Source organism: Cnephaeus nilssonii (assembly GCF_951640355.1).
Source record: "Cnephaeus nilssonii genome assembly, chromosome: 11".
Lineage (NCBI taxonomy): Eukaryota > Metazoa > Chordata > Mammalia > Chiroptera > Vespertilionidae > Cnephaeus > Cnephaeus nilssonii.
The window spans coordinates 88,245,633-88,271,782 of record NC_137082.1 but is presented as its reverse complement, the minus strand read 5'-3'; the positions used below and the strand labels follow the sequence as shown (position 1 = coordinate 88,271,782).

The 26,150-nt window shown below is 42.0% G+C and overlaps 1 protein-coding gene across 1 annotated transcript in view; it reads right to left on the bottom strand.

The window, feature by feature from the left end:
• The window catches only part of CCDC178 (coiled-coil domain containing 178), a gene marked incomplete at both ends in the record, with an annotated part of 136,739 nt that overhangs the window by 85,747 nt on the left and 24,842 nt on the right, over positions 1-26,150 (bottom strand). Inside the window, 5 exons of the mRNA XM_079783442.1 lie at positions 1,077-1,222; positions 1,650-1,763; positions 3,267-3,428; positions 5,661-5,723; positions 13,970-14,153. Coding sequence (XP_079639568.1) covers positions 1,077-1,222; positions 1,650-1,763; positions 3,267-3,428; positions 5,661-5,723; positions 13,970-14,153 — 669 coding nt within the window. The remainder of the gene's footprint in view (positions 1-1,076; positions 1,223-1,649; positions 1,764-3,266; positions 3,429-5,660; positions 5,724-13,969; positions 14,154-26,150) is intronic.

Genomic DNA, 26,150 nt, shown 5'->3' with positions numbered 1-26,150 from the left:
TGTGAATTATACACTTTGAGGCTTATACCTTTGAGCCCCCAAATACTCTTACAGATGATAAACAATGTAGATGGATATCTTCCCAAGTATATAGCCACGCTTCTTTGCCTTCTTATGTGATATACTGAGCATGGCTTGGTCTTGTTCAGATAACCCTATCCGATCATCTGGGCAATACCGTTTTACTCTATGGCAACAGCTAAATGAATTCTTGTTGACTTGACTCCATCCAGGTCTATGGTTTTAGGCTGTGCGTAAGTGTTTCTCTGACACTTGATCTCTTGGGGGCCGTGGATTTGCTAATGCCGTATGGGCCTTCGCTATTTAAATCGGAGTCATATTCCTACGTGGGACCAGTGCGTATTCCTCCAACAGCCCTCCAAGCCCTGTCCTCGGTGTGTTGCAAAGTAGGGACTGAGAACCCAGAGGAGCAAAGGAAGACTATGTAAGCGCTAAGTGGGGGTCTACGCATACACCAAGGTTCTCAGAGCACCACAGCTCTCAGCCACAGGCCCTCCTAAGCCTGGTCAGTGGGGGGCGTGCAGGGGGCAGCCTATCCATGTTGCACTCTCACAGCGATGTTTCTCTCTCTTCCTTCCCCTTCCTCTCTCTCACATAAGCACATGCAGAATCAATTTAGTGCAACCAATTAGAAATGAGGGGACTGGGTAAGAGGCTTCTGAATAAAGTACCTGAGGTTTTGTAGAATACCTATTTCTAAACTCTTCCTTCAAAACGTATTTAAAAAGTGTGAATGTACAACCATGTATTAACCATGTCATCTAAATGAGAAATACTAAAATTCATGGGAAGGTTTATTAAGTTCATAAGAAATAAAAGTTGTTATACTTGCAAAAAGAGAAGCATTTGCAGTGATTCAAATTGAAATAAACATGGGGGAGCAATGAAAAATAAAAGCAGTTTATGATTTTGTTTTTAAATCAAAATGATCAAATAGCACATGTATATTCTACATCAAACTATGATGGAAAATATGGATTGTTTAAAATAGGAATTATCTGTTTTATAAATAATATATTAAACATGTAATATTTTGATACAATTTAAAAACTTACCTCAAAGTGTTCATTATCTGATCAAAAATTATCTTTGCCTTTTCTCTTTCTTCTAGTTCCTTATTCAATTTAGTTAATTTATCTTGATAAAAAGCTGTTTTATATTTAGCTGCCTCTATTTCACCAAAAATCAATGAGTGTTTTGCCTGGAAAAAATATTCAGAGATGTTTTATGTTAAATTCTTGGGATTTAGGGCACAATTACATTTGGCCATGTGAACAATTAAAGGCAAATGATAACTTTTTATCAATAAAAGCAGTAACTGCCCTGGCGGGCTCAGTTGGTTGGGCATCGTCCCTTGCACCGGGGTTGCAGGTCCTGTTCCTGGTCAGGGCACATGCCTGTGTCATGAGCTCGGCTTCCCCTGTGAAGGAGTCAGCCTATCAATGTTGCGCTCTCACATCAATGTTTCTCTCTCTCCCTCTCTCTTCCTCTTTCTCACATAAGCACATGCAGAATCAATTTAGTCAACCAGTTAGAAATGAGGGGCACCCATCCAAAATGAAATGTGCTTGAATAGTTTTCATTGGCATAAAGTGTAACTGAAATTCTTTGCATATTAAATTTCTTACCTCAGTTTCTATTAGTGCTTCTTGGGTTTTCTTCCCCTTTATTTGCAATTTTTTCTTTGTTTTTTCCACATTTGTTTTAACATCGTCTCTCTTTGCAATGATATCACCTAGTTTCTGGGAGACATTCAGAAATTAAGACATGGAGCATTTACAATCCAATTATCCTGGTTTAGATCAAATAGTTCTCAAGCAACATTCTAGTAACAACAATGTATATTTTGATATAGAAGGAAAGGAGCACCACACATGAATTACAAAAGCATACGATGACACCCACAATCCCAACATTCAAACTGAATTACCTGGGAAAACCAAACCATACCAATTTTAGCTAAGTAACAACCACAAATAAACTCACATAGAAATGACAAATTTTCATCACCGTATTTAAAATCTCTTAACCAAAAGTAAAACTCCAAATACAAATAATCAATTATCATTATAGAAACTGCATAAAAAAAACTCTCATTCTTTCCAAGGGTTTATGCTAAATACAGGTTCTTATAATATATAACTATTAAAACATAATAAAAACAAAAATAATTACTAGACTACAGGAAGATAAAAAAACAATGGCTATTATAAAATAAGGGGAAACAAAAGTCATTCATCTTTTCTGGAATTTATTATCAGACTCAGATGATGTACTGAGGCTTTTGCTGCAATTAATGAATTTCCATCATTGATGTAAGCAGGAGTCCTTATCAAAGTCATTTCTCTCACGAGGTGTTAGTTACATGAGCCTACCCAGCATTTGCTGTGTCCATGCTTCATGGACTTGTACAACCTGACTCTTGCATGTAGGCTCAAGATTTGTCAAGTCTATGATACAGTTAAACTTTCTCTTTTTGAGGATCAAAATCAACTTTCATATTAGGAACACTTTTCAGTTCACAAAGATTTTAAAATACAGAAAACTTGAAAATCATTAAAGTCTAACAATATAAAGTTACACCATAATTTGCAATGATAAAAAAAAATCCTGTTGTCAAAATGGCCCAAATGAATAATATGTATGTACTCCCTACAGCTAAAGATGAGAATGTATAACTCTTACCACACCCTCTATTCTCCAAAAGACTAATGACATGATGTACACATATTTTTCTCCTAAATATTTCCTTGGGAAGGGCTGGTAATATCAGTTACTGCCATGGACTTGTTTTGAAAATATTTTACCGACATTTGCTTTATTTTTCACCCTAGCTGTTTTCTACACGCATCCAACATTTACCATGAAAATGTCAAGATGCATTGTATTTTATATTTGAGTAAAGACAACTTTAGTTTTATTAATGAGCAGTGAAGACTCTGAATTAAATCTGCCAGAGAGGGCAATCACACCCAATCAATCACACCTCACCTATTGGAAAACTGTGTTTCCTAAGGACACTCACAGACAGAATCAGGTTCCAGGCCATAGCATTCGGAGTCCTCCTGTGTCGTTCCACTGCAGGTCAGTGGTGGACTCAGGAAGGAGTTACTTATTCTGCCCACGAGTCTATGTCTTCCGAGGTGAAATCACAACTTTCCAAGTGGTAATCTAAAGCCATACACAGGCTTTGCCAACCTAAGCATTCCTGGGAATGAGTGTCTGGACTAACTGGAGATGCTTACATTGAAGTGATCTTTGTGGATGGCTTTGATTTTCTCCGCATTTTCTTCCATCTGAAGCAGAGGATCCTCTATTTCCGTCAGGATCAGGGAGTAGATCGCTTTCCTCCTGGTGAGCTCCTCCCTCTCAAGTTCCTCTTCTTCTTGCAGGGAAAACAGTTTTTTCTGCCAACAAAGATGTAAAGTAGTTCATTCAGTTATTAATTACTTAGACATTTATTGTCTCCATCTTGCATCAGGCAGGAATATTTGCTGTTATTTGAAAACTAGTAGCCCTGGGCACGAATCCGTGTGCCAGTAGGTCACAGCTACCCTCCTATAGCTCTCCGCCCGCTGCCTCGCCCTCCTGTAGCTCCCTCTGCCCCCCCTGCACCCTCCCGGCCTCATAGCTTGCTGCCCTGCCCCCTCCTGTAGGTCTCAGCCACCCGCTTGTAGTTTGCTACCCCACCTTCCTGCAGATCTGTGATCTGGTCATTACACAATCGGTCATTATGCCTAGGGGTGTAATGGATTAGTAGCATATTCCTCTCTTATTATATAGGACAAGAGGCCCGGTGCACGAAATTCGTGCACAGGTTGGGGGGAGCGGTGTGTCCCTCAGCCCAGCCTGCACCGTCTCCAATCTGGGACCCCCTCGAGAGATGCCCAACTGCCCATTTAGGCCCGATCCCACCAGGATCGGGCCTAAACGGGCAGTCAGACATCCTTCTCACAATCCAGAACTGCTGCCTCCCAACCACTCACCTGCCTGCCTGTCTGACTGCACCTAACTGCTTCTGCCTGCCAGCCTAATCACCCCCTAACCACTCCCCTGCCAGCCTGATCGATGCCTAACTGCTCCCCTGCTGGCCCAATTGCCCCCAACTGCCCTCCCCTGCTGTCCTGGTCACCCCTAACTGCCCTCCCCTACCGGTCAGGTCGCTCCTAACTCTCCTCCCCTGCAGGCCTGGTCGCCCCCAACTGCCCTCTCCTGCTGGTCTGGTCACCCCTAACTGACCTCCCTTGCCAGCCTGGTTGCCCCTAACTGCCTTCCCCTGCAGGCCTGGTTGGCCCTAAATGCCCTTCCCTGCTGACCTGGTCCCCCCAACTGTCCTCCCCTGCAGACCTGGTCCCCCCCAACTGCCCTCCCCTGCAGACCTGGTCCCCCCCAACTGCCCTCCCCTGCAGGCCTGGTTGCCCCTAACTGCCCTCTCCTGTTGGCCTGGTTGCCCCTAACTGCCCTCCCCTGCTGGCCTGATCGTCCTCAACTTCCCTCCCCTGCTGGCTATCTTGTGGTGGCCATCTTGTTTCTACATGGGGGCGGCCATCTTGTGTGTTGGAATGATGGTCAATTTGCATATTACCCCTTTATTAGATAGGATAAATGCCACCATTAAAAGCAATTGGTATCAATATAGCCAATTTAAAGAGTGTACAGTTATTTACAAAAATGATGAGAAAAATATCGATGAACAATAAAAATCAAACATTCTTAAGCAAATATTGGAAGATATAAGGTTATAGAACACACTAACAATAAGTTTTGAAATATACCGGTATGTTAATTCCTGAAATCGAAGACCAAAGAAAAGCCATCAACAAGAAGTTAATAACAAAATATTAAGCAAAAAGAGCTGAGAGATCATAGAATTATTAAACATGCAAATAAATTAGGAAATCCGGCATTTTCAAACGTATGGAAGTAGAGAAACACTGCTTTATATGTTTGAAAATGTCAAATTTCCTAATAGAAGAAAATGCAAAATTTGTGTTTCTTTCAAAGAGGTTCAGAGGTGCAGATAATCTCAAATCATCTTTAAAAGTAACACTGTTTTGAATTGTTTTGTCTCTGGATTTTAGTATTCTTATAACAATAATTTCAAATATTTATGCATTTTGAGGGGGAGACATTCTAGAAAGATGCCAGGGATCAAAACACCCAACCTGGGTTTCAAAGAATACGTATGTGGTGTAGATAAAGATTAAAAATAAATTAAAACTGATTTTATAGCTATAATGCTCTGTCTCAAATTTTTTTTTACATAGAAAACCCGGAGCATGTTTTTCTTTTAGTGTTAAACAAGGAGATTCAATGGAAAGACACTAGACGCGAAGGAAACGTGGCATCATCACAAAGCAAGCGAAAGGACACTTAGCAAGAGGCTCCCTCTGCCCCTGCACTGGACTGGCAGACACTCCCATTCCGCCACCGAATGCGAGCCGGCTCGGAGGTCAGTCCCTTTCTGCTTGACCAGACACCGCTGGTGCTCCAAGGAGGCAAACTGTCCTCAGCTACGCAGAGAAAACTGCTGGCTTGCAAGCCAAGCATAAAAGATGCCTCATTACAGACAAATTTAAAATGCTAAGTGAAATGCAAATTAAAGGAAGAATAAAATATTAAAAGCAAATTAGGATTACCTGAAGCATCATTCCATTAGCCACTTCACTTCGAGTGATTTTTTTCAAGAACTCTTCTCTACCCTGTAAATCATCAAAAACTTTTAGAGAGGAGTTTTTATTTACATAATGTCAGAAAACATTTTTTAAAGACAACTGCTAACACGAGACACATTTTACTTATGTTGTAATAAAAAATAAAATATTTGTTACAAACTGAGTATTAAAAACAAACAAGCCCGGCCTAGCCACTTTGGCTCAGTGGATAGAGCATTGGCCTTCGGACCAAACCGTTCAGGGTTTGATTCTGGTCAAGGGAACGTACCTTGGTTGCAGGCTCCTCCCAGCCTGGGCCCTGGTAGGGGCTCTAGCAAGAGGCAACCAATCAATATGTTTCTCTCACATTGATGTTTCTCTCTGTCTTTCCCTCTCTCCTCCACTCTCCCTAAAAATCAATGGAAAAATATCCTCAGGCAAGGATTAACAACAACGACCAAAAAATAATAACAAGCCTGCTGTTGTTTGAGGCAAAGTTAGCATGTGATAGGATGCAGAATTTCAATTCAAGGGACTTTGTACTTTATAATCTGCAACTAAAATGAGAGTAATCAAAAAGGGGAAAAACCAGCCAGTCTTCAATTCCTCTTTTTAAAAACTATCCTTTTGTTTTTAATATTAATTTCCATAAAGAACACATTCAACTTAGAAAACGAGATAGATACAATTCAAGTTTGATGTTTGCAAAATGGGATCAGATTTTCCATTTGGCTAAAATGCTTCATTTCCCCCCACTTTTCATCCTCTTTTCGCTTTTTTTTTTTTTTTTTACATCATTCCTTGAAAATCAGTGGGCAAAATATATTTGGAAAAATCTTTGTGTTACTTGGATAAAGAGTTTTAAACTCTTTTCTCAGTTGTATTATACATTAGCACACAACCAGATTGGGAAATAATTCAAAATGTTTCTCTATTTTATTTTTAACAATTTTTAAAAATTTATTTTTATTGTTGACATTATTACAGATGCCACCCATTCCCCCCCACCCTTTGCCCCCTTCACCCAGAACCCATCCCACCCCAGGCCTTCACTGCACTATTGTCTATGTCCATAGGTTATGCATATCTATATCTATATCTATATCTATATCTATATCTATATCTATCTATCTATATCTATATCTATATCTATATCTATATCTATATCTATATCTATATCTATATCTATATCTAAGCCTAAGTGACAGAACAACGGGTCGCTATGACGTGCACTGACCACCAGGGGACAGACACTCAACACAGGAGCTGCCCCCTGGTGGCCAGTGCGCTCCCACAGTGGGAGTGCCGCTTAGCTGACTGTTGGGTGCCAGACGCAGGGCTCACGGCTGACGGCCACAACCCGGAGACCGCAGCAGAGTGGCAGCGAGCCTACCGAGCGGCAGTGGCAGGCGCATGGGGCCAGGATGAGCAGGAGTGGCAGGCAGGAACGGCAGGTGGCGCTGGACTGCCAGTTTCGGCTAGGTCCCTGTAGGCCACGCCAAAGGACCCCACTGGTGAATAAACCTGTGCACCGGGCTTCTAGTATGCATATAAATTATCTGTTTAATCTCTTCCCTCACCCCCACGACCCCCTTCCCTCTGAGATCTATCAGTCTGTTCCATGCATCCATATCTCTGGACATATATAGTTCATCAGTTTATTTTGTTCATTAGATTCCACATATAAGTGAGACCATGTGATATTTGTCTTCCTCTGACTGGCTTATTTTGCATAACATAATAAATCTCCAGGTCCCTCCATGCTGTCACAAAGGGTAAGAGATCCTTCTTTTCTGCTGCTGCGTAGTATTCCATGGTGTAAGTGTACCACAGCTTTTTTGTCCTGATGGGCATTTGGGCTGCTTCCAGATCTTAGCTATTGTAAGTAGTGCTGCCAGGAACAAAGGGGTGCATACATTCATTCTGAGTGCTGTTTGGGGATTCTTAGGATATATTCCTGGGAGTGGGATCACTGGGTCAAATGGCAATTCCATTTTTAATGTTTGAGAATAGTCCACACGGGTTTCCACAGTGGCTGCACCAGCCTGCATTCCCACCAGCAGTGCACTAGGGTTCCCTTTTCTCCACATCCTCACCGGCACTTGTCGTTTGTTGATTTGTTGATGGTAGCCATTCTGACAGGTGTGAGGAGATACCTCATTGTCATATTAATTTGCATCACCCTGGTGATCAGTGACACTGAGCCTTTTTTCATATGTCTCTTGGCCTTCTGTATGTCCTCTTTGGAGAAGTGTCTATCCAGGTCCTTTTCCCATTTTAAATTGGGTTGTTTGCCTTCCTTTTATTGAGTTGTGTGAGTTCTTTACGCCTTTTGGAAATTAACCCCTTATCAGATGTATCATTGGCAAATATGTTCTGCCATCCAGAGGGTTCCATTTTCATTCTGAAGACTGTTTCGTTGGCTGTGCAGAAGCTTTTTAGTTTGATGTAGTCCCATTTGTCTATTTTTATTTCCTTTGTTTCTCCTGATCTAAGAGGTGTATCAGCAAAAATTTTGCTATGTGAGGTGTCCGACGCCGGGGCTGACCAGCAGCCCAAGCGGCGGATGAGGGATGACTCTCACACAGCTTCTGAACAAAGAGGCTAAGGCACTGTAGGCTACCGCCGCCAAGTGGCCCTGTCCGCCTGCCTCCGTTAGCGTTTACTGTCACAACAGCTTGAACTAAAATTAACCTCTGGATACAATCAGCAGGGTGAGCATCCTTGAGAAAGCACGTGCTTCTACAAGGTCGGGTCTAAAGACTAAACATAGAGATTCCAGCAAAACGCCCGGGGGATCAGACTTGTTTGGGAAAGTCAATGTAGGGGCTGCCGCCTCCGGCAAGGTCCCCGACCTTTCGGAGAATCCTCCTCACAGACTTTCCAGCCAAGTCCCGTGCTTCCCCACAGCCTGAGATTTTACTGCCTATGTTTTCGTCAAGGGTTTTGATGGTTTAGAGACTTACTAGTACAGTTAAGTCTTTTGTCCATTTTGAGTTTAATTCTTGTGTATGGTGCAAGCTGGTGGTCTAGTTAAAGTTGCTTCTGCTTTAGAATCACTCTCTGGAACCCTTATTTGAGAGACAAGTTCGCTTGTAGATAGTCTGCCCTCCACATTTAAAAGGGATGCATAGCTTTGCAGAGGTAAAGTAGAGGTTCAGAAATGTTTCTAGCATCCCTCCTTCATTACAGCCTCATTCATAGCACGCCCCCCGCCCCCAGGGTCTACAGAGACAATATAAAGAAACAATTTGGTAAGTCTCTCCTACAAATCTTCTTTTTCTTGCTATAGCAACTCATCAACATTATGCTTTCCTAAAGTGAAAGAAAAAACTCCAACATAGGAAAAAGAAATATTCTAAGGAAAGCAATAACTTTATTATAGTACCTCACCTAAGGATATACCTACATCTAAAGCCAATTTATACAATGAAATATTTTGAAAGTTTTAATGAAATTTAGTTGCTTCTTCTAACATGATAGCAGACATAGTGGTTTATCAATTTGTTTAATACTTGGGAACCAAATTAAAAATGCCTCTATAAACTGGAGAAAATATATTGTATTCCAAAACACAGTGCTACATTTGACCTTTGTCAGAAACTAATTGAAAAAGAGGAAGGGAGGGAGGGAGGGAGGGAGGGAGAGAGAGAGAGAGAACTGAGAAGATGAGTTGGGATGGTAAGCCATGAAACTGAAAAGATAAACAAATGCCAGGTTATGTAGGATCCCTAAGGCACAGTAAGAAAAGCAGTGCAGTCGACTGGGCAAGGTGTGTGTTTTAGAAAGGTCACTATGGACCGATTCATTTTTATTTCCTTAAAGTTCATTCATTCATCCTTCAAAGTCTTTTTTTATTATTATTATAATCCAGTAAGACAGTAATTCATTGTTTAAATGAATTTAAGTCCCTGAACTTAAAGATATTAATATTGTACAATGGAAGGCTGCTGAGAACAGTACCGGCATTCAATCAGTACAAATTGCTATAGACCTAACTTACACAGGAAACTAGGGTGTGGTCTCAGTAAAATACCGAATTTGCCTCCTCCACCACTGTTCCTTCTGTGGGTGCCTTCCCTCATCCTGAGGGCTGCGGCTGCTGGGCTGCTCCCTACATTTGCCGTTCCTGTACTGTTTAATTAAGGGCTGGGTCACCAAGCTTTCTCTATAACAGGCTAGATAGGAAATAATTTAGGCCTTGGGGAATAATGTCTCTGTCCATTATGGTTTAGGAAAAAAAATTAAAATATCAAAAAATCATGCTGAAGAGCTTGAAAGAAGCTGAGGGAAAGGGGGTGAGAGCAACTGCAATGCTGGGGAGAACCCGCATTAAAAAGCAATGTGGCCTTTGGCCGGCTGCCTGGTTTGACCAGTCGGAAACCAGCAGGTGGCAGCAGAGAGCTATTCTACGGGAAAAGCCTCCTAGGACAAAGGAGGCTGCAAAGCAGAGTCTGACCAGAGAGGGCTGTGTCCAGAAACTCCCGTTCAAGAGAAAGGGGGGTGAGCACCACATATGAATACATGAAGGGCATAACTGAGGCAGTAGCAGCATTTGTGTTTCAGGGACTGGAGGGCACTAAGAAAAAAGAAAACTCGTATTATTATCTAAGCTCTGAGACCAGGAAGAGAGAAAGAGATCTTAAAATTCTGAGTTAAATTCATAAAACAAAATTTGGAATTTGTGCAAATACCCGAGGGCCGGACGGACTAGTGGGCTGGCAGCTCTGGCTGTGCGCTGTCAGGGAACTTTTTGGTGGCCAGGCCCCTAACCAAGTCCAAGTGGCAGCCCAACCTGGTTCTAAAAATAAACACAAGGTATTATTTTGTCTTTACTTATAATTTTTTAATCTTCACCTGAGGATATCTTTCCACTGATTTGTAGAGAGAGTGGAAGGGAGAGGGAGACACACACACACACACACACACACACACACACACACACACAGAAACATTGGTATGAGAGAGCCACACCAATTGGTTGCCTCCTGCATGTACCCCGATCAGGGCCAGGCGCCTGCAACCCAGATACGTGCCCTTGACCAGAATCAAACCCAGGACCCTTCAGTCTGCAGGCCGACGCTCTATCCACTAAGCCAAACTAGATAGGGCTCTTTATTTTTTTAAAGGACGGTTTTATATGTCTTTTGTAAAAACACTTTGAAATTACTAAACATAAATTAAAATAACTCGGATCCCTAAACCCAGAGATACGCATTATGCCTTTTTAGCGTATTCCCTGTTAGGTTTAGGGGTTCAAGTTTTTATCTTTGGTGAAATCAGCCTAGGAAGATCTTTCTCAGCCACTAAAAATAGCAGAAGTCCCATTAACTTTTTAAAATTCAAAATTGAATAAATTTATAATTTATTCTCATACTCATATTTAACTACTATTCTATTACTGAGAAATTTGTGTATTTAAATTTTCCCACCATATGCTAACTCTATTCATGCTTTCCATAAACACTGAATACCTACATTCTAAAGACATAACACATTGTCTTTTTCTAGCACTAAAAATAACCCTTAAACATCTAAACAAACTTAAAAGACTAGAAAATCATACAATGTCTGCTGTGAGACCATAATAGAATTAAACTAGAAATCAATAACAAAGATACTGGAAAAATCCCCAAATATGTGAAGACTAAGTAACATATTTCTAAGTACACATGTTCAAAGAATAAATCTCAAAATGTATGTGCTTAGCCCGGTTGGAGTGGCTCCGTGATTGAGCATCGACCTATGAACCAGGAGGTCACAGTTCGATTCCCCAGGGGGGCACATGTCTGGGTTGCGGGCTTGATCCCCAGTGGGGGGCATGCAGGAGGCAGCTGTTCAATGACTCTTTCTCATCATTGATGTTTCTACCTCTCACTCCTTCTCCCTTCCTCTCTGAAATCAATGAAAATATATATATATTTTAAAAGGCATGTGTTTATTTATTTCACTTAGTTTTAGTTTTATTATTTTAACCTGGAACAGACTGGCCTGATGTTGTACTTTTCCACAAAAAGTCCAGTATGTTCAAATAAAACACCTTCCAAATCCTTGCCACTGGCCGAGAAGCCTTCTTTTGAAGTGTGAAGAAGTATTTAATATCTGATGAGAGCTCTCAGCATTTGTTACACTAGCACAGTCTTCATACAAAGCTGGACGATTATCTGTTCACCCCATCCATAACATAACTGAATACCTATTACCGTTTTATTGATTTATCTCCCATCATTATTGGTTAATTTTACCCTGGGTCTTGGCTAATCTTGTCTTTTCTGAATAGGTCAGGTTATTGGAATTGAAGGTATTTAAAAATAGGGGTAAGTCATCTTTAACATCTGGAAAATTCCAGGAACTTCTAGATATCTTGATTGTTCGGAGTTCCTTCTAGTCTATGACTGCCTAAAAATTACCGGGCATTTCACAGATGCATTCATTTGCGAGAACGTAACTGGCATACACCTCCACTGAGGCTTCCGCAGGTTATTTTTCAGAGCTAGCTTACAGGTACTATTGCTCTAACTAATTTCTAGAAGGCATGAATTTAAGGACTAATTTCAGGCCAGGATCAACAAATACACAAAGTTGTCTACAAGAAAAAAATGAAGTCCGGACTCGGAAAATTATACAGACTTTCATTAATTAGTCGTGAAAGACAGTAGGGCCATCACAAAGGCAGAAACCACAAACTTGAATTGCTACACACCGGAATGATCTAAGGACTACCTAGAAATTGCATTATCACCCTGACACAGACACACCTGTGTACATCATAGACATTTAATGTCCTACATACTTAGCTCAGAGATGAGCAGAAGCAGCTGGCAATGGGAAACATTTCCCACAGGGAGTAATTTATTCCTGTTGCTTACTTCTAGTTATCTCTCAGCTACCATGGGCAGAGAGGCTCGTGATGAACCGTTTCTTCCATTGCGCTGGGATAAAGCCGGGGACACTTCGCTCTGGGTGGACAAAACAAGCACGGGGGCGTCTCACCACATCTGCACTCTGCCTACAAAGTATACTGTGTGGCAACATAGAACTTAGAAAAATAACCACTTAACGCCACAGCTTTCTCGGTGAGAGTCTCAGGTTATTGAAGCAATATTTCTGAAGAGTTAAAGGTAGGTTGCAACAGCTATGGGAAAATATGTGAATGAAGGGTTTCCTGTCAATTGAAAAAAATTAAAACGCATGGTTAAGTGACTAAATAAATGGCTGGTGTCTTTATTGATATCCTCAATAAAAGTGTTAATGGATGGCCATAAAGAAACATATAGTAATAGAAAACTCAAGGAAATTATAAACATCAACAGTAGTATAACACATGCTAAAGCATATATATATATATGTGTGTGTGTGTGTGTGTGTGTGTGTGTGTATAAAATCAAATGGCTTACAATTTCAAAATAATTTGAGGTTAATTTTTACTATATATGATTTTATCATACTAGTTTTAGAACATGTAAGGGATGACAAACCCAATGAAAAACCCATGAGAAGGGCCAGTGGCATGACCCCCCAAGTCAGCTCAGCAGCTGGACGCCATGTGGGAACAGAACCCCAGTCTCTCGGTGCAGCCACAGCCACGTCCTAAATTTAGAGAGCAAGGGGTGTGGACATAGAACATGGGTTCTCTGTTTTACAGATTAATTGCACGATGGTAAGTCTGTAGTGAGAAAATAGCCAAGGAGGAAAGAAGGTGGGTGTGGCGCGTGAAGGGCGGACGGAAGCAGCCTGTGGGAGGAGTCCCTGTGTGTGCTGAATGGAGCTGACGTCGCCAGTCCCTGTGCCGAATGCCGGGGAGGGACTGGTCATCGTACCTCCAGCTAGGACGGGTCTGAGGCCTGGGGGCGGTTGCTTCTGCACGCGGTGGTCTGCTAGCTGCGCAGGAACCTAACCACCTCTGGTCCTGATGCAGGTACGCCCTCTATTTACGTTGCTAAGGGTGCAAGGGCCCTTCCCAGCATCCCTCCTTCCGAGCGTAGCAGGAATGTTCGATATTAGACATGTAGGAGGCGGCCACCAAGCGCCACCCTTCTGGGGATGCGGGTAGTGGGAGGTCGGTAAAAGCAAAAAGCAGACCCAGTGCTGGCTGGCTGCATGCAGCCCCTTTCCCTTCTGTTCAGGTTGGGCCTCTGTGGAGGAGGGATGTTTCTTCTGGTTTATCAGATGTAGTCTTTTTTTTTTTTAAAGACTATTGTAAACTAAATTAAAATCTAATTATCAATACTAAATCAATATAGTCCAGGCTTATCACTATTTTTCACAACTAAGAAGAACCCAGACATACATACCTGGAATTTTCTTCTCACTTCTGATATTTGCTCTTCTAACTCTTCAGTTTTAAATCTGGTCAGGTGGAAAACAGCACCGATGTGGTAAGCGTCCTTGTACAGTCCTTTAAGATACTCCTCATTTTTTAACTTCAGTAGCAGCAAACCTTGGACTTCAGACTCCAGCTCTGATTTTTTCCTTACACTGGAAAAAGTAAATTTAAAGTATTGATATGATTATTTTCAAAGAGTATATATTGAGGGAACTACATTTTTAAAAGGTTGTTCCTTTTTTGTCTCCAAAAATGCAAAGTAACCAAATAAGTAACTAAAACTTGGGTATAGAAAATATTTCCCACAATTCCATTGATTTTCTTCTGCTCCTGTTGGATACTCCCAATTGTCAGGCTGTGCTCAATTTCAGAAGGATAAGAGTGTCGATCAGAAAGCCCTGGGTCCCAGATGCTCAGCTTTCTGAGCGTGCACTCACCTGGGTAAATCCACCTTTATAACCTGTATCACAATAACTAAGACCAATCAAATATGAGAAAGATCAAGTCCATGTAAAAGAGAAAGAAAACTCAACTCAGGAAAACCAATAACTAAAACAGAACTCTCAGGAAGAAAAGCAACAGCTGGGGGTGCAGGGGGAGTTAATAGAGGAAAATGTAAGACACAAATATCAGTATAAGATTTTCACAGAGAATACTAGTCTCTAAGGAAAATGAACAAGTTATGTTTCCTGTCCAGATTGGGTACGTCTTTGTTCCAAGTATATACTACTGACACACTGAATATAAAAGCAAATACAGTATATAACACAGAACGGGAATGGGACTTGAAAGCAAAGCAGGAGTGGAGGGAAGGGCCAAAGGCATTCCAATCGATGCTGACTCCAGCAAGGTTCGCTGAGCTGCATCGTAGGGGGGTTCCTGTGGATTGTGCTTGTTTGGGAAAGAACCAATGAACCCATGGGAGCTATCCTATATAATAAAAGCCTAATATGCAAATCGACCGAACAGTGGATTGACCAGTCACTATGACGTGCACTGACCACCAGGGGGCAGATGCTCAATGCAGGAGTTGCCCCCAGCCTGCAGGTCCCAGGCCAGCCAAGGCGGATGCCAGAGGGGGGCGGGGGTCGATTGCCCCGCTGGTCACCCCACAGATCGGCCCTGATCGCCGGCCAGACCTAGGGACCCTACCCATGCAGGGTAGGTTTATAAAAGCTAGGAGCTGGGGCACTGGGAAGCAAAGATCCCGAATCGAAAGCTCAACCAATGAGCAAAAAAATTAAGTTCTATTCAGCAGCAAATGGACTGCAATGCTAATGAGCGTCCCCATAAGTGTTTCCACATGGTCATACGTTTTGATAAAGCTTGCAAAAATGAGATATTTTAACCAAAACTTGAGACAATTTTTTTTTTTGTAATATAACATATCCTTTGTCAAGTGTCATCAAAATGGCTGCAGGCATTCTGTATTCATAACCTTGCATTCTTTTCTCAGAGAGTCTTCCCCTCTGTGGCCCCCAAACCAGGATCCACCCAGGTGAGATTCATTAGCACCTCTGTGCTACTTTAGCCTCATGCAGCTCTTAGGACCTTGGTTTAGTTCACTGACAGGTCTTTTCAAGTCACTGAAAAAAGGTGTAGAAGGCTATTTAAGTGAGTGCTTATTTTGATCAAATATAGCTAGTCCCTGTGAGAAAGTAAGGAAGAACATGAAGGCGGGGCATAGAAATGCAGTAGTGATGACAGAATGTCCAACAGTTGTCCAGGCGACAGTACTAGGAGAGCAAGTGAGCGGGAAAGAGAGGTGTTGGCTGTCAAGAGTGGACTCTTAAGCCGACATCAGGAAGAGTCTCCCTTATTGGAAAAGAGATGCAAGACAAAACTATGAGAGAGCACCCCAGCAGTTTTGGCTCAGTGGATAGAGCCTCGGCCTGCAGACTGAAGGGTCCCGAGTTCGATTCCAGCCAAGGGCACATGCCTGGGTTGCGGGCTCGATCCCCAGTAGGGGGCATGCAGGAGGCAGCCGATCAATGATTCTCATCATTGATGTTTCTCTCTCTCCCTCTTCCTTCCTCTCTGAAATCAATAAAAACATATCTTTAAAAAAAAATATGAGAGAGGGTGGTTGGTGTGAGATGGAAGAAGAGATGGATGGGCACATGGAGGTCTAAGCTGAGAACCAGAGTTCTTGCAGGCACTGAACACAGACTAAATCCAGGCTCTGACCACCTCTGTGGAGGGAGAGGAACACAATGGGAAGGGTGATTATTGTACTATTTTACTTCCTTACAAAAAGTATAAAGTAGGCTGACATACTGGTGAGGCGCTCCCTGTGAATGGTTCTTATACCCTTTTCTCTTGTAATATCTGAAAAGTTAAAAAGTAAAATAAAAGCAAAATAACAACACTATTTGTGCAACAGTTTGCTGTTAAATGCTGTAAAGAAATCATATTCTATACTCGTCTGAAGTAACTCAGATTACTAGGCTGGTAAGATATAGCTAAACAAGTCTGACGAACACGGTACCCTGTGGATTCATTCTAACCATTCCAGGCTGCTAACAACTTCAATAATGTTTTAATTGTTATCTGTATGAATCGATCACCACCCTGTTAACTCATTTCCTAGGCGATACCAGGAGGCCTTCATGGTGTCAATAGCTCCTCTGCTCGTCTCCCTCGATTACCAACCTCGTCTTTGGATCGCTACTGTTACAAGGCATCGTCTTGCCTGAGGTACAGTAGAGCTTTAGGAATAGATATTCACAATATTTTACACAGCTTGAATATAAGAAAATGGCTATATAGAAATCCACACCACACAGTTAGCTTCACGCAAACTAAATCCAAATTAACCCATTTCAAACCATCTCAAACAAGTTCAATTTTCCTTGACTTAGGCTGCTGAAGCTTGCCTGTCCTGTGAATATGCAATCAAGTGAAATTGTTGGCTCAAGTTAAACGTCCCAAAATCTTATTTCTGATGGATGCTGGCTTATTTGAAAGACAAAATCATCAAATTATACACTGCTACTCCAAGGCGAACAACTGTATCCCATCCACCACGCAGAGGTCTGGCAAGAATGTGTATGCACAGAGTACTTAACAGAGTTGGTTAACAAATATGCCCTCTCTCTTTTAATGTTGCCATTTAAAAAATAAACTATATATGAACAATAAATCATACACTGATTATGTAACTTATTCAAATAACATCAAATGGTGAGATGGTATTTAGTGGAATCTTAGTGTACATAACAGCCCAAAATTTCCTGGAGTATTCCCTAGATGTATGAATGTCAGTGACTTGTTTTAAATTTTTTATTATTTTTAAACTTAATTTTAAAAAGAACCTAGGGCTAAAGGGAAGGCGATTGGTAGACTAACAATGAAAAAATGAAGGACAGGGTAAGAAGATCAAGAGCTCTAGTCAAATATAAGGATGGAAAATTGAGTAAAACCATGAGCTTCTGACATTTTTTGAAGTAGTTAGTAAATGTCACGTCCACAGTCAGCTGTAACATGTCAGAAATAGGCACCTCACCCTGGCCTGTGTGGCTCAGTTGGCGTGTCATCCAGTACATCAGTAGGTCAACGGTTCAATTCTCAGGGCATATACACCTAGGTTTGGGGTTCAGTCCCTAGTTTGGGAGCATAAGGGAGGCAATGGATCCATGATGTTTCTCTCTCTCTCTCTCTCTCTCTCTCTCCAAAAAAAAAATCAATAAACATATCCTCAGGTGAGGCTTTAAAAAAAAAGGAAACAGGAGCCAAGACTTGGCAATGGAGGAGAGGCAGTGTCACTAAGTGAAAAAAATATAGATTTTGGAGTCACCCATACTGAAATCCCAATTGCGCCTTGTGGAACTGGGGGGATGGTTTCATGTACAATTTCCTTATCTGTAAAATTTGCTTAATAACAGCTACCATTTAGGTTGTTATAAAGATCAAATATGAAGCCCTGGCTGGTTTGGTTCAGTGGCTAGAGCTTCGGCCTGCGGACTGAAGGGTTCCGGGTTCCATTCCAGTCTGGGTTGTGGGCTCGATCCCCAGCAGGGGGTGTGCAGGAGGAAGCTGATTAATGATTCTCTCTCATCATTGATGTTTCTCTCTCCCTCTCCCTTCCTCTCTGAAATCAATAAAAATATATTTTAAAGATTATATAAGAATAATACAGCAGGTACTCTAATTACATCGTTTTGTTCAACATCATTTCATTTTAATGTTGGTGAGATACCACAGAGACTTAACTCTGTTTATATCAATTAGCCAATGGCAAAACTGGCTGCCTTATATGTCAATTTGCTGCAGTTCCAAGTGTCTATCAACAGCAACAACGTTAAGTGAGGACTAAGAATGTATACATCGAACTTACGTTGAATTACGCATACAAATGATTTAAGAAAGTTTTGTTAATTAAAAGGCATATACCAGCATGGATCTTTGTTGCAGTGTTATCTTGTTTAATGAGATGGAAGACAATGAGAGAAAAAAGACAAATATAACAAAGGTAAGAACCCATTCCTATTATCTTGAAGCAGAAAGATATCAGAGGGAGGTGTGACATCAGGACATACAGCAGAGAGGAAAGGAGCTCAGAGATTCTAAAGCAGAGAAAGAAATGAGGATAACACACATCTATTTTCATCTCTTGTGAGTTCATTATGTCATTATTTAGCACTTACTGAGTAAAACAAACACACACGCCTGCAAACAGGAGCTCAACTGAGAGGAAGGGACGAATGAGCAAACCAGCCCTAGCCGGTTTGGCTCAGTGGACAGAGCGTCAGCCCATGGACTGAAGGGTCCTGGGTTCGATTCTTGTCAAGGGCACGTACCTTGGTTGCAGGCTCGATCCCTGGCCCTGGTTGGGGTGTATGCAGAGGCAACCAATCAATGTGTCTCCCTCACTCTGATGTTTCTCTCTCTCTGTCTCTCCCCCTCCCTTACACTCGCTCTAGAAATCAATGGGAAAAATATCCTCAAGTGAGGATTAGCAAATAAATAAATAGATAAATAAATAGGCAAACCAACAGTAACTGTGCATGTGATAAGTGCTAGGAGAGAAGTTTATGGAACCAGAGAGGGTTAGTTAAACAGATCCTTGTTGAGCATTGATTACACGTCAAGTGCTACGCTAGATGGTTGGGATACAAAGATGAATTAAAACAAAGGTTCTCGGTTTATATTCTCATGAAGGAAAAAAGAAATGGATTAGCAGAAGCAGCACTTAATGCCACCGTGGCTTATCAATCGGGGCAAGTAAGTTACCAATGGGGGCAGCATCTGGGACGAGTCCGTGTCTGAGTTATTGTATGAGTAATCAGTGAATCATATTTAAAAATATAAGCCTGAAGAAGAGGTGGGTGAGCATAAGGAGGGGCCTGTCAGCCAGAGGAATACCAGAGACACAGACTGGAGCCTAAAACAATGCGCTTGGGTATGTAAGCGTTTTAACAGGCCGGGACGGAAAGATGGTGGGCGGGAGCGGTGCAAGATGAGTCTGCAGTTGTACAGCTGACAGATTACAGGGTCTAATCTATTAGTCTAGGACAGTGGTTGGCAAACTCATTAGTCAACAGATCCAAATATCAACAGTACAACGATTGAAATTTCTTTTGAGAGCCAAATTTTTTAATAGGTAGGTACATTGTTATTAACTTAATTAGGGTACTCCTAAGCTGGCCTTTGCTAAAAACTCAAGGGGCCAAAGAGCCGCATGTGGCTCGCGAGCCGCAGTTTGCCGACCACTGGTCTAGGAGCCTGGGCTTGCTCCAATGGCTGAGGGGAGCCTCCGGAACGTTTGTAAGCTGCTGAAGGTAAATAACATTTCATCTTTTGTAGATCATCTGCATCCCTGATGCTGTTTGTGCTGGATCTGAGGGCTCAACCTTGGAGTGAGGCAGACGGGTTGGAAGCTTACTTTAACATTCCAATTAAGAGGTCCTTAGGGCCTGATTTATTTCAGTAGTTATTGAGACAGACAGGAAGGAAAGCACCTTTTAAAAAGATAGACTAGGACTGGCCGGCAGTAGGTAGAGAGGGATATAAAATGATGCCTGAAACCAATACCTGGGTGGGTGATAAGGTCAAGCTGTGGTGTTAGAGGAGAGAGGAGGCATTCAAAATGATGCTCTCAGGAGAAAGTAAAGATACGAATCAAGATTTAAAAAGAAAGGAAAAATACGACCCCTATTAAAATAATGAGAGTAAAACTCCTGGAATAGGGAGTGGATGAGGAATGGAAATGGGGCTGCGGTCAGATGCTGAGCTGATCTTCCAGGGGACAGGCGGAGACTGAATGAGCTGCTCTAGGCTTCGGGGAGAGAACCGCTTCAGAGTTCAAGGGAGAAGCAAGAGAAGGGCGGCTGGCTCCCTTAAAGGCACAGCACAGCGAGGGCCGCAGCACAAATGCCTGGGCCGCGTGGGGAAGGCGTGCAACACCCATAAACATCATCCAGTGGATGCAGGAAAGGAGGTGGTTTGCCTTGTTGTTAACACACTGCGGACGGATCACGAGAATTCTCGTGTTTTCATGTGACACAGTGTTTTCCAAAGTATCATACTTTAAAAAGATACTAGCTTGTAAGAACATGTAATAAATAACTTCAAAATGCAGTGGGTATTTAATTTTAAGGCGTGCCTTTAACATTTATGTAAAGCGTTTTTTGTACTCGTTCAATAGAAACTTATCTGGCCACGGGGTAAAGCGAACAATGAAACCGCTGGTCCACAATGTGCTAAGTAAGATACATTTGGCAGCAGGGGGTCTCAGAAGCCAAGACCCGTGTGTGTCCAAGAGCGATGAATAGACAAGCAAGAACTGCTAATAATCTAGCAAATGGTGCTAATTATACAGAAAATTTAATGAGAATGGAAGACAAATATTGTGTGATTGTCAAAGATACAAACAAGATGTAGGCGAGGTTTCGATTTTCAGTAGGGTTAATGATGAACATAGGCTGGAGGAAAGAGTAAGGAATTGAAGATGCCAAAAATAGAAATAAAAAAATATAAAGCTATGGCCACTACAGGGCAAAGGGGATAAGACCAAGAGCACAGAGAGGGGTGTTGGCCTTGAACAGGAAGTACCATTGTACCCTTGAATTTAGAGTCAGGAAAGCCGTTCACTGATATGGTCACTATGGAATAGATGCGTTTGACAAAAACACGTCAGGTCTTCAATGTCCCCTTCCGATATGAGTAAGCCTATAGTATAATTCAAATTACAAGTTTTCTTCCTAAGTTTCTCTGGTTGGGACTTATTGCCATATCTGACTCTAAGGGTTCATACTCTAAAGAATTAGGGACTGTCATCCGCCATCACCTTTTCAAATATTGCTTTCCCATTTCCTCCTTTATTTCTCACCCCACAGTCCATAGATCTTAATATTCCTTCTATATCTTCTCTCTCTTTCCCTCTCTGTGCTACATTTTTGGGTTTCTCTTTGTGTTTTCTTTTTTTAATGATTATTGGTTGGTTTTATTTTATTTTTTTAAATATATTTCTTTATTGATTTCGGAAAGGAAGGAAGGAGAGAGAGATAGAAACATCAATGATGAGAGAGAATCACTGATCAGCTGCCTCCTGCATGCCCCCTACTGGGGATTGAGCCCACAACCCAGGCATGTGCCCTTGGCCAGAATTGAACCTGGGACCCTTCCGTCCACAGGCTGACGCTCTATCCACTGAGCCAAGCCAGCTAGAGCTCTCTTTGTGTCTTTAATTGCACTGGTTCTTTCTTCCTCAGCTGAATTTTCTATTTAATTAATAAAATCTTTAATAAAACTGAATCCAGGTTTAACTTTTACAAGGTTTGGTGAATTATTTTTCAAATCTGCCTGAACTGTTTTTGATAGTGTTCTATTAGTTTATTTTGTTCCCTTCAATAACTTTAAGCTTACTTAGGTAAATTTAATTTTATAATCCTATTATTGAATATTATTGGAGGTTAAATATGCTGATGGTTATTTCTGATAACTCATTCACTTTTCCTTATCGTCTTATAATTTTGTGAGCTCATCTTTAAGATCTTTACTTGAGAATCTTGTGTGGCCTGAGTCAATTTATTTCTCTAAAGAACATTAATCAAAGCAGCATCACTTTATGAATTTAGTCATAAACATAAAGTTGCAGTATTAGTCTATTCAGTATAACTACAAAATTATAAAATCACTCTTTGCATAAAGTTAACATAAAGATATATGACACTAATTCCAACATTAACCACTAAATGATAAAAACCATTTACCTTTATATTGTTTTCTGCATCTCACGTGTTCTACAAATGAATATTTTCTACCAAAAGTATTATTCAACAAACATCTAATGCACATCAACAATAGGGCAGGCCTGGGGTGAGTCCTCGCGGATCCAGAAAGGGGGGAGATACAACAGGTCCCACACCTGCAAACAGGTATAGGGCAGCAGGCACGCAGCCGTGCAGAGGGATGCATTTTAGCTTTTTTATTTTACGTGTGAAACATCACTACTGCTCTACTATGTCCAAGAGAAAGAACAACAAAATAAATTGGAGAACTTCACAGAAGGCAGAGTGCTTGCAGCAAACCCCAGAAATGAATGGAAGAAAACCCACAGGTAATCACATCACTAGTGGCTACAATCAGTGGCAGCTTCAGAATCTCCTGCTAACTTAAGCCTTCTCCGCCTTTCTTATTACACTTATTAGGCTGCTAATCAAGGATAGCTTCTATAATAATCCTTGTTTCCTTGTGGACTCGCTGAAGGCAGAGACTTTCATATACATGCACACACACATATATCTCAACTTTAACTGATTAAATTAGTGGATGCACTGTTTGTTGTGCTAAATTAACAATTTATGTAACTTAATGTCTGTTTTTAAATGTAAACCATTACACAGAAGAGCATGCAAATCAGAGTTCTTAAATCTTCACTGTGAATATGCAAGTCACAGCCTCCATCCGATGTGAAGTAAGCGAAGCGGCCAGCAGGAGCCGCTGGCGTGTGCTCTGAGGCACCGCAGCCCAGGAGCTGCTGCCCCGAGTTCTGGCAGCACCGCGGAGCTCTGCTTGCTTTATTTTTATGCTTTTTAAATGCATCTTCATTGTTGAGAGTAGTACAGATGTCCCCTTTGCTGTTTTTTATTGTTTTTTCCCTTTGACCCCCTCCTCCCCACCCTACCCCCTCTCCTGCTTTGTTTATTTTAACCAGGATCCTATAGTCTCTATGTGTCTTCTTTTGCTCAATGTTAGGATTATGAGATTTATACAAGCTGTTCTACGTAGCTGAAATCTGTCCACTCCGATTGCTCACTTTGTATGAATGTGTTACAATTTCCTCATGCATTCTATCCGTTAGGTTCACTGAAGCATTTCCCAGCGTGTGGCTGTTAAACGAATGCTTTGAACATCTTGGAAGTGGTTCTGTGAGCATGTGCATGCCTCACTGCTGTGCACACACCTGGGAGTGGAATGCAGTTAGCTCAGCGGTAAACAGAGCTGCCATCTTCTCTGCAGAACTGCACGCCCGCTAGGAGTGTGTATGGCGTTCCAGCTGCTCCACCTTCCTGGCCATTGCCTAAAGCAGGGGTGGGGAATGTCCGGCCCGCGGGCCGTATAAGGCCGGCAAAATCATTTGGTCTGGCCCTGCCAAGGCATTATGGGTGAGTTAATTATATGTGGGAGACTGGAGGGAGTGAGCCAAAAAAAAAAGAGAGAAGAAAAAAACAAAAACTCATAGACAAGGACAACAGTGAGGCGACTGCCTGGGGGAGGGAGAAGGGAGGGAGAGGAAGGGGAGAGGACCTAGGGCAGCGGTTCTCAGCCTTCCTAATGCCGCGGCCCTTTAATACAGCTCCTCATGTTGTGGTGACTCCAACCATAAAATTATTTCCGTTGCTACTTCATAACTATAATTTTGCTACTGTTAATAAATCGTAATGTAAAGATCTGTGTTTTCCGATGGTCTTAGGCTCTATATTATAGGGGGTATATATGGTGATGGAGAGAGACCAGACTTGAGGTGGTAAACAAACAATGAATACAGTGCCCAGATGATGTGTTGTAGAACTGTGCACCTGAAACCTGTATAATTTTGTTAACCAATGTTACCCCAATAAATTCAATAAAAAGGAAAGAAATATAGATAAGAACTATTTGCAATGTATGAACTGCTGATTACGTCATCAAATATCAGCTCTGTCCTTTATCTTCTCTTCCTTCGGAACATCACTTAGATATGTGATAGACCTGACTCTTACCCACGCGTGTCTTAAACTCTCTCTCATTTTACTAAGCCTCCATGAATTCTCTGTTCATCGCTGTGTAATCTGCTGTTAAAATCATCTGTTTAATGTTTAAGTTCAAGGGAAAATTAAGGAATCGAGTGACATCTTAGTGTGCTCTCTGGACAAGCCCAGCGCATCCCAGGGAACACTCCCTGGAAGCGGGACTCCCGGTGTTCCCAGTTATTCACCATCTTTCTTTTTAAGGGGATGAGAAGTCCCACCCTGAACCTGTCAGGCATGGCCACATGACCTGCTTTGTTCAATGAGGTGTGCTTCCCCAGGACCTCATGGGCGTGTAGAGAGGCCCTGGAGCATCTGACCCTTGACCCTGGATCTGAGAAGCACAAACACAGCAACGGGGGCTGCGTTGCAATGCGAGTGAGAAATAAGCGTTTATGCTTGTATATCACTGAGATGGGGAGGCGGCTCGTTACTGCAGGACAATCGAATCAGTGCTCTCAGACAACAGCGTGGTGAAGGCCTGGCAGGGGCCGGACTGAGCTGAGAGGGTCAATGGGGAGAAAAAGGAGGAGCTTCTGTAATACTTCCTCCCGAGGGTCTTACCAGCTTACCCACTCTTCAAATATATATTTTTCTCCTCTGGTTCCCATTCTTAATAAAATAAAAATGTAGCAATATTAGCGGCTACTGCTTTGGATTACTCTTCAGAAAACAATGTTCCAGTTGGTTTCTTTAAAAATATATGTTTAACCTAACAGATACATTTTTAAAATGGCTTCATTCTATCATTTCCAAGGATAAAATAACCACCAAGAAATTTTAACACCCTTCCTACACAATCATCAAGCAGCATCATCACTTCTCTCTTCTCCCTCCTTCGCTCCCCTCAGGAATTAACCGTAGAGAGCACAGTGTGTGTCAGGCACTGTGTCTGATGAGGAGGAATCAACGGTGAAGAAAATGTAGTCATGACCTCTGTCTGCCCTCATGGATCTTCTGTTTTTTGTGTGTGTTTTTGAGGGCAACATACATCAGTCAAATATTAACACACAGAAAATTGCACATGTAACAAGAGATATAAAGAAGAAAGGAGTGTGTACTATATCTCTATATATAAAAGCCGAAGCAACCTGCCAACCAGCCGACTGGCCGGTAGCTATGATGCACAATGACCACCAGGGGGCAGATGCTCAACACACAGGCATGGAAACATGGAACAGACTGATGAATCTCAGAGGGAAGGGGGAAGAGGGGAGGGCGGAAAGAGATTAACCCAAGATCTTATATGCACACTAGGCCCAGTGCACGTCCCTGGGCCTTGCCTGTGGGGATCAGGCCGAAAGTGGCTCTCCGACATCCCTGAGGGGTCCTGGATTGCAAGAGGGCACAGGCCAGGCCGAGGGACCCCACCGGTGCATGAATCCATGCACCTGGCCTCTAGTACATACATAACAGAGGAACTGAATTTAACTGGACAGTTGGTGAAAGCTTCCCAGAACTGACTCCTAAGCTGCAATCTTAAGAATAGATAGTAATCAAGTAGGTATAAGAGGGAAAACACTATAGGAAAGAGAAATAACATAAAAATGCCCTATGGGCTGGAAAGAAAATGTGGCAAGTAGGAGAAATTCAAGTAAAGCCAGTATAGAGGAATCGGGTAAACAGAGGGCCAGGTGTGGTGTGAGGCTACAGAGCAGGTGGGATATCTGAAGGGGGTGTCCCTTTCTCTCAGCGAAAATCAATGCAGATATGGAGGGAAGCCCATCATACTTATAATCAAACATAAAAAGAGAACATCCCTTCCACAGTGGAGATGACAGATTAGAAAGGGCGCACAGAGACTGTATGTGCACCAGGTTTGAAAGAGCCTGCAAATTCACGTCAGACATGTTGACAGCTTGTGGTGGAACAGTGAAAAGCAAACAGATCTAAAAAAATACTTAGTATGGGGAACAA